At 40.6% G+C, this 9538-nt stretch overlaps 1 protein-coding gene across 1 annotated transcript in view; it reads left to right on the forward strand.

The window, feature by feature from the left end:
• STXBP3 (syntaxin binding protein 3) overlaps window positions 1-1358 on the forward strand; it is a 53255-nt gene extending 51897 nt beyond the window's left edge. The window contains exon 19 of the mRNA XM_060026481.1: window positions 453-1358. Within this exon, the coding sequence (XP_059882464.1) occupies window positions 453-547 (95 nt within the window). The 3' untranslated portion in view covers window positions 548-1358. The remainder of the gene's footprint in view (window positions 1-452) is intronic.
• Window positions 1359-9538: the final 8180 nt, after the last annotated feature.

The following is a 9538-nucleotide window of genomic DNA, read 5'->3' on the forward strand; positions in this document are numbered from 1 at the left end:
CCAGGCCTGTATGGAATTTAGTTTTAAGAGTTTCAGTCAAAGCCACTGATACTGAAACTCTCCTGACCCGTGGAGGTGCCGCGTTTATACGCCAAGCCTCGATCTGCGGCACTGCTTAACAGTTCTCTGTGACTGAACTCACAGTGCCTGTTGCTGTTTTGTCAGGAGGACAGACTAACCTCCAGTTTTGGTCTTCAGTTTATCAATATATAGCACAAAGTGGACAAAGCTGTAGGAGTGGGCAGTGTTTTTGAAGGGTTACTGAGTGTGCTCAATGAAGAGGAAGGATTGAAATACTGTAGTTCAGGCAGATTTCAGGAAGGCATCCTATAGAAATTTTAGGTTGCCCCAAGCTACTGCACTTTGCATATTTGAGGGACAGGACAATATAATTAGCCAAGGAAAATTGATTTAACTGCTGGCCTCTGAAAATTTCTCTTTTCCTCTACCAGGTTCCACGCATATTTTAACACCCAAAAAGCTGTTGGATGATATAAAGATGCTGAATAAACCCAAGGATAAAGTCTCCTTTATTAAAGATGAATAGCATTTTAGCGGGGGAGGGATTTGGAGATTCTTATTAATTTGATCAACTAAAGTAGATCAAGACATTGTGGCTGTCATGTAATTTAAAAAATGTAAATATTTTAAGGAATAATGACTTTTCAAATATATTTCTTAAGGGACTGTTTATGATTGCATATCATTGGATTTGCCCTTTTGTGATAGGCGGGCCTCTCACTGTGGTGGCCTCTCCCGATGCACAGGCTCAGCGGCCATGGCTTACGGTCTTCCCGGACCGGGGCACGAACCCATGTCCCCTGCATCGGCAGGCAGACTCTCAACCGCTGCGCCACCAGGGAAGCCCTGGATTTGCCATTTTTAATTTAAATATTGTTGCTGCTTTATAGATGATGAGAAGAAATGTTAAAATGCTTTCTAAAAGGAAATATTTTCAGCTTTGGAACAGAATATATTACAGTTATGGGTAATTTTTCACAGCCACCTATGTACATACTAATTACTTATTAGATACTTATCTGTCTAATGCTGAAGTATAGTTTTTTGGGAAAGAATGATTTTAAATGAAAAGGTTGTAAAAGTAAAAACTGTGAACTTGTATGTATGATAGAATGATTTCCTATAAGTGCAGTTTTTCTTTCAACTGAAATTCATAACTTCTTTTATATGTAAAGTAATTTAGTCATTAATAGGAATAGAATGATTTCACAGCATATACTGTTGCTAGATACTTCTGAAGAACACAATTTTGTATAATTCTGAATAATGTATGTTAAATTAGCAAACAAAAATAATCATGAACATTCTAAGAGAAAATAAATATATACTTACAAAAATTATCTCTGTTTTTTTGGCAGGGAGGAAGGGGAAATTGGGAAATTTTAAAGTTCTAAGTCAGAGAATTACAAAGAAGAAGAAGAATGCATCATAATCTTCCCACCAATATAACTCCCTTTGACCTAAGAAAATAATAATGTAATCTTTGTATATGGTTGGATAATGTAAGGATATGTGTGCACATGTGTTACACAAAGGGAACATCTTCATTTCAAATCTCTCCTTTTACCTGGCCTCATAGTGTTCTATTATAGAGTGGGCTGTAATTTATATATCACTCGTCTTCAGAGTTTTGCTCTTACAAATAATGCGGCATTGTTTGGGTACATACCTGTGCAAACTTACACAAATATTTCTATAATATAAATTTCTAGCAAGGACATAGCTGTCTAAAGTATTTGTGCTTTAAAATACTGATAGATATCACCATTTAAAATTTTTATGTAGGGACTTCCCTGGTGATCCAGGGGCTAAGACTCCACGCTCTCAATGCAGGGGGCCTGGGTTCGATCCCTGGTCAGGGAACTAGATCCTACATGCTGCCATGCTGCAACTAAGTGTTGGCATGCCACAACTAAAAGATCCCCCACACCACAACTAAAAAGACCCCGCACACAGCAACTAAAGATCCCACGTGCCACAACTAAGACCCGATGGAGCCAAATAAATAAATTAATTAAATAAATAAATACTAAAAAAATAAAATTTTTATGTAGATCAATCCATCACTTTTCCTGTGTCGCTTGCAAATTTATGTTGTACTTAGAAATATCTTTGTACCTGAGATTGTAAATTCACTCATCGATCTTCTAGAGCATTTTGATAGGTTCATTTTATTTTTTACAGGTAACTCTTTTATCCATCTGGAATTGGTTTTAGTATGAGAATGTGTGCTAGATATTGTCTCTTAGCACTTGGCATTATGTCCCATGCCTCCCCATTCCATACCACAGGGGATGAAAGCTAAAAAGGAAGTTTTGCAGACTCAAAGGTAAATGGGGTTCTGAACAGGTTAGATTCTGCCAACGACTTGCATTTGGTCAAGTTTTGAAGTTAGAAGGGAGGCAGAGGCCATCTGCTGCAGCTGTGCCAATGGACAAGCAAGTTGCTGCCGACAGGAGTTGTTTGTAGCAACCAGAGTCCACATTTTAGTGTCTCTCACCTGCTTCATGGGTATGAGGCAATGCTGGTGGCAACTGGTGGCATTAACTTCCTGTTCTCTGGATCAGATGGTGATATGACCTTGAATCTAGAAATATGGCCCCTAGTTTCTGCCCTTACAGCTTTTTCCATGATTTTTAAGGACTTAATTCTCTATATGTTAAAACACTTCTTGAAATATCTAGAGGAGTTTCTGTTCTCCCGTGAACCCTGACTGATACAGTATTTAACAGAGATCCATCCTTATTTCTTTCTAAATAGTCAGATACTATACCAAATTTTATTGGGTAATCCCTCTTTCCCCAACTGAACTGAAATACTGCCTTTCTCATAAACTAAGTTTGTATTTTGGTCTATTTCTGGATTCTGTTTTATTGACTTATAGTTTGTATCTCTTTTTCTCTATTTTATTTTTTTTTAATTTTTATTGGAATATAGTTGATGTACAATGTTGTATTAGTTTCAGGTGTGCAGCAAAGTGAATCAGTTATACATATACCATTCTTTTCCCATATAAGGCATTACAGACTATTGAGTAGAGTTCCCTGTGCTATACAGTAGGTCCTTATTATGTATTTAATATAGAGTTGTGTGTATATGTCAGTCCCAGGCTCCCAGTTTATTCCCTATTTTGATTCATGGTGTGTTAATATGTGGACGTAATCTCTATTCCACCCATACCAAAATTACCATTATTTTTCAGAATTCCCTGGGTATTACATTTTTTTAAAATGAACTTTAGTCTCGTTAATACCAAAAGTTATTTTGATATTTTCATTAGGTGTACAGTAAATTTATAGGTTAATTTAGGGAAAATATGACCTTAAGAATCATTATTTTCTTTATATAGATCCTGCATATCACCATAATATTTTTCATGGTTCCATGTGAATTGGATCTTCTATTATGCTTTTCAAACAGATATTTTTTAATTTATTTTTTTGGCTGCGTTTGGTCTTCATTGCTGCGCGCAGGCTTTCCTTTTAGTTGCGGCGAGCGGGGGCTACTCTTCGTTGCAGTGTGCGGGCTTGTCATTGCGGTGGCTTCTCTTGTTGTGGAGCACGGGCTCTAGGCGCGCAGGCTTCAGTAGTTGTGGCTCGCGGGCTCTAGAGTGCAGGCTCAATAGTTGTGGCACACGGGCATAGTTGCTCTGCAGCATATGGGATCTTCCCGGACCAGGGATCAAACCCGTGTTCCCTGCATTGGCAGGCGGATTCCTAACCACTGCGTCACCAGGGAAGCCCTGGATTTTTTTATATATAGGAAAGTTTCTGTTTTTGATATATTAATTTTAGAACTTGATATTTTACTAAGTAATGATAATAAAATAATAATGTGCAAATGCTTACTTTGTGCTTTATATGTGAGGCACTGTTTTTAAGTGTTTATATTACCTCATTCAGTCTTCTCGTTTAATCCTGTGAGGATAGGCACTATTATCATCTCCATTTTAAAGCTGAGAAAAACAAAAGGCACAGAGAGGTAATACAATTTAACCTGGATGACATGTATATGTGGAGAGGAAAGGTGACATTAATAAACAGCTCTCTTTGTTTTTTTTTAATTGAAGTATAGTTGATTTACAATGTTGTGTTAATTACTGCTGTACAGCAAAGTGATTCAGTTATACATATATATGCTTTTCTTTTAATGTATTCTTTTCCATTATGGTTTATCATAGGATAGTGAATATAGTTCTCTTCGCTATACAGTAGGAACTTGTTGTTTATCCATTCTATATGTAAAAGCTTACGTCTGCTAACCTCAACCTCCCACTGCATCCCTCCCCCAACCCCCTGCCCCTTGGCAACCACCAGTGTAACAAACAGCTCTCTTTGAGACTGAGCATGAGAACAGTACATTGTCAGTGAGAGGGTTAATTTTTTGGTGTCTGCATTTTATCTGAGATCTTTGTATGCCTTGGTAACTATCTGTCCAGGGTTAGTACATGTGTGGAACAGAGATTCATAGTAATCCAATGCCCTGTGACAAATGGAGCTAAGAGTGTGATGACAGCAAACATTGGTCCATTCATTCAATCACTGCACACCTCAGTGATCACTCTGCCCTATCACACTGATAGGAGATCCTTTGAGGCCTACATTTTAGGCCTCAAATTTCACATACATTTTAGGCTTAGAGTTGGAGAGACCCTTTGTTTCCTAAATTTCTTACTGGATTTGAAGACATAAGAGGTCATCACACGTAAATTCCTACTATAAGCTGATTCCCTACCCCACTCCACCCTCGGTAGAATGAGCAGTTACAGATTCTCGTATCAAGACCCTGAAAAAGACTTTTTTCGTTGTTGCTCCTAACTGAAACGATTTACTATCTCTGAAGCACATTTTTACTTCCTTTCAAACTTTAGTTTTTGCCACACTAATAGGTAAAAGTATATTTCATTATTTTGATTTCTTTTATTATGAGTTAGGAATAACACATTTATTTTTAAGGAAATATGTGTTGATTTTGATTTTTAAGAATCAGAGGTCCATTTTTTGTTTCATTTTAGCACATTGTGTCCCCCATTTCTTGCAGTTTTGGTGTTTTCTCTAGGAAGTCATCTTCATAAGTTTGTGTAATAAGTAAAATACTTTTGGGGTGAAGACCAAGTTTTCTCTGCATTTTTTTTTAATCCTTGGTTGCCTTGAGTCAAACTAGTATTTCAGTCTGTTCCTCCATCGCTCTACTTTGGCAAGATCTTCTGCCATAGTTCTAATCATTTGATCAGTAGTTTGTTTCAAAATGGTTGCTGTCCTTAGGGCATGATCCAAAGACGAGTTTAAAATCTACAGAGGAAAAGTCCACACGTTTTAGTTACATAAATTTACTACTGCTTCTGTTAATTGGGTTCCCTCATTATTGAACATTGCAAAGTGGAATTTTTGGAGTATTCTGTTTTCCACCCAGTCTATTTCTGTTTTTGAGGCTTGGTTTCCTAGGAAACCAGTCTGAGATGGAATATATTTTGTAGAGAAAGGGACAGAAAAAAGACCAACACGTGACTGATGAGCATGAATCAGAGGGTGAAGTCAGCAACCTGCTGGGCTGTTTCCCTGCTGTGGAAAAAGAGATCCATGACAAAGAAGAAAAGCTCTTGGGGGGAGGGGCATTGAAGGAGATTTAGGGGCCATAACCACTGAGAGGGCACCCAGGGATGCAGCACATGCTGTGGCAGCATTTGAAAGTAACCTGATTGAAAATAGGAATCTACTGATAGCTCTAACCCCAGTGTCCCTGGAACAAACTTGTGAGCGGCATGCCTTCAGGTCCGCGCCAGGGAATCCTGTAGCTGAGGCACCACCCAAAAAACATTTTCTCCAGGAAATAGCCCTTGGAACCAATTTAGGAATAATACAAACCATGTGGCTGCTCAGGCTGTCTTTATGTTAGTGCTGAGCACAAGTTGTTTTAGCAGAGCATTTTCTGATGCTCTCATACTATAATAATTTAAAAGCCATCAGTTTTGTGATCATCAAGACCAAACTTACAAGCTGCAAAGATTCTACAGTGTTTTTTTCTAAGTCCTCACCTCAGATTCCATTTCTTCGATACCGGTAAAGTTGCTTGAGGATGTGCTTTCAGAAATCCTGCAGGAGTGGGAATGGGGTGAGGGTGTAGCAAGGTCTGAACTGTAAAAAAGGCAAAAGCACACTGATATTTGTATAAAGTGCCATCCTCAACTCTGTGGTCCAGTAGTGGCTGTGTGTGTGGGCGGCGGGGGGGGCGAGGAGTTTGTGCTCCCTCTGCCCAAGGACACACAACCAAGACACAAACCCAAGAACTCCCCAGTGGCTACATTCATACACACTGCACTGCACTGTAGTAGTGAGTAGTGGGGTTCAGACTGAGTGAGTGTGACTCCACACAGCCTGAACCCTGGTCACTCAGCTACACTGTCGATTCTGCCTCCTAAGTAGCTCTTGAATACTAGACTTCTCTCTTTCCTTTTCTACCACCCTTGGCTAAGCTGCCATCATTCCACCTGGATTACTGTACTAGCCTCATACTTGGTCTCTGTGCTCCAATCCTTGACTCCTCTAATCCATTCCCTCTCCCTTAGTAGTTAGAGTGATTTTTAAAACACTGGAAAACTTTAAAAAACACTCTGGTTAAAAAATCTCATTGGCTTCCCATTATACCTAAGAGTCTGAAATCCTTCATGCAGCTGACAAGCCCCTGCACAGCCTGGCCCTGCTCATCTCACCGCCCCATCTTTCCCCCACTGCCTCTCCCTCTTTTAGGCTCCAGCTACATTGTTCCTGAACTTGCCAAGGGCTTTTCCACACCAGAAGGCTCTCTTAGACTGGCATGTTCTTCTCTCTTACTCCCCCATCCCCTTGCTACTTCACTCATCCTTTGGAACTCAGCTTCCCTAAACACCCAAATTAGGTAATAGCACTCTGTATGCCCCCTTTTCCTCTACCAAAAATGTAAGGGCAGGGACAGAAGTTGACTTTGTCACTGTGTCCTCAGCACCTGCGCAGTGTCCTGCTATTGACACTCAAGTATTTGTTGAATGAGTAACTGAATGATTGAAATATTAGCCAGACTTAGGTTTGAATCCTGGCTCTACTACTTATGATCTAGGTGATCTTGGGCAGGTGATCTAATGCACTAAGTGCATTGCATGCATCCAAACAATGGGTAGCCATTTTGTTAATCATACTTACTCTCCTGGTATGAGTTCACATTCATCATGAGAGGATTTTGAATTTGCACTCTGGAAACAGATCCATTTTGGTTTTGAATGAGCTGAAAAATGTTAGCTCTGATCAGATTCAGAGCATCAAAAATGATCCCCAAATGGTGGATATATGGGTATCATTCCCTGAACTTTTCTGTATGAATGAAATCTTTCATAAAATTTTACTAAGTAAATAAAACTAGGGAACATAGAAAATAGTCATCGAGTATTCTGAATTCAAGAAAAGAAATTCAACATTTAAAAAGAGTTTTATTAGCAGACAAGAGACCAGGACTCTAGGTTTCCTGGGTGCTAGCTGTGTGACCTGGGCATGTCTACGGGCTCAACTTCTTCATCTGGCAAATGGAGGGATAATATTTTCCAAGAGTTTGAACTGAATGGATTTCTGAAGTCCTCTCCACTTTAGGAGCAAGGATTCTAGGAGTCAGAAACTAAATTATGTTACTAAGACAATTCCAGAAAATAGAGACTAAACAGAGAAGAAGATAAATGTCACCATGGAAGACAAGAAGAACGCCAGGGGAAGGAAGAGAAGAAAGTCAGTAGCCAACAAATCTGCATTCTCTGTCGCTGAGGCTCTCTTCTCCCCCTTCTCTTGCCTCTCCTCCTCTCTTCTCTATCTTCCCCTCTTTCTCCTTCATTCTTCTGTCATATCCACTGGTCTCTAGTAGCTTGGCTTCACTCCCCCTCAGGAGGGTCCCATTTGACAAAGGAACAGGGAGAGACACGGAAGTCAGGGCAGAAGTCAGAAAGTCCAAATTTAGTCATGCTGTACCCAGACTTAAGTCATGACGAACAGAGGCACTAATGAGCTCAGTCTTAACCCCTTGGTCACCTCCAAATATAGTTGTGGATTTTATTTGAAACATAGAAATTCAGAGTTGGAAAGGGTCATAGGGTCATCTGGTCCAGTTCTCATAGTCTACAGATTACAACATCCTGACAAAGTACATTGTCTCTCAGTCTACAGGTGGGACTCACGACCTCCTGCAATAGCCCGCTCCATTTTCTGTCCGTTCTGGAGGTTCCTGTCTAACACCGAGCAAAAGATGCTTCCCTGGGACTTCTACCCTCTTGGCCACTATATGTTTACTAATGGAGTTCAAGATCACATTTCAAGTGACTCAGTTGCTTTCTTCATTCGTATGTTGGAATAAGAGGTCTCGTGGGCTGTAGACCCCAAAACCAAGGCAATAGTAAAGAAATCTGTCTGTTGCTTCTTCAGAGTCTTAGGGACTGTCGTCTCAACAGAACACATCCAACTGGACGATCTGGCAGCTAGGGGTGAGTAGGGGAGACATAGCTGAGGTCAGCCAGATAAACACCATTCTTTAGTCTTGGACATTGGCAGTTGTGAAAGGTCAGAAACATTCTCTCTGGTGCCCTGTCCCCAGTGATGGAGAGAAAGCGCTCTGAAGGTATGAACTCACCCATGAGGAAAGGATGTCAGAGAACCAGACACAGCTGTCGTTCAGAAGCAAGACAAGGGTGTTCCCTTCCCTCCTTTGTGTTCCCTTAGCACACTCTGTGCTCTTAGCTCTTATCACATTTTTCCATGAACTTTCCTTATTTGGGTAGGAGTTCCTTTCTCTCAATAGGTTGTAAACTCCTTGGGAGGAAGGAGCCATGTTTTTTTTTTTGTTTGTTTGTTTGTTTTTGCGGTCCATGGGCCTCTCACCATTGTGGCCTCTCCCGCTGCGGAGCAGAGGCTCCGGACACGCAGGCTCAGCGGCCATGGCTCACGGGCCCAGCCACTCCGTGGCATGTGGGATCTTCCCGGACTGGGGCACAAACCCATGTCACCTGCGTTGGCAGGCGGACTCTCAACCACTGCGCCACCAGGGAAGCCCAAGGAGCCATGTTTTATTCATCTTTATAAATAAATGTTTGTGGGATTTTACTTAGTTCCAAAGACAGCAAAATTTTGCATTGAAATTAGCAATATGATGTTTAAGGAGTGTCAAATAGTCTATTTATGTGCTGAATTTTAGTGGGGATAGATCTAAAGCTTTTGCCCCTTCTGAGTAATAACAATAATAATGGCAGTTATTCAGTCAGTTACTTGTTCAGCAAATATTTATGACTTGTTACCAACTTACACTGGTATAGCACTTAGTAACTTTCAAAGTCCTTTATTGCTAGGATTGCATATCTCCCAGTCCCAGCCCAGCCTCTTGCCATCCAGGTGTCGGGCTGGATGTGCAAGTGTCAGATGAGTGCTAGAGACCTGGCGGCAGACTAAACAGGGCAGGGGCTCCCCATATGGAAGCAGTGGCTGGTATGATGTAGGTCTCCCATGCAGGGAGA

The sequence above is a fragment of the Delphinus delphis genome, chromosome 1 (genome assembly GCF_949987515.2).
Source record: "Delphinus delphis chromosome 1, mDelDel1.2, whole genome shotgun sequence".
NCBI classification, from domain to species: Eukaryota; Metazoa; Chordata; class Mammalia; order Artiodactyla; family Delphinidae; genus Delphinus; species Delphinus delphis.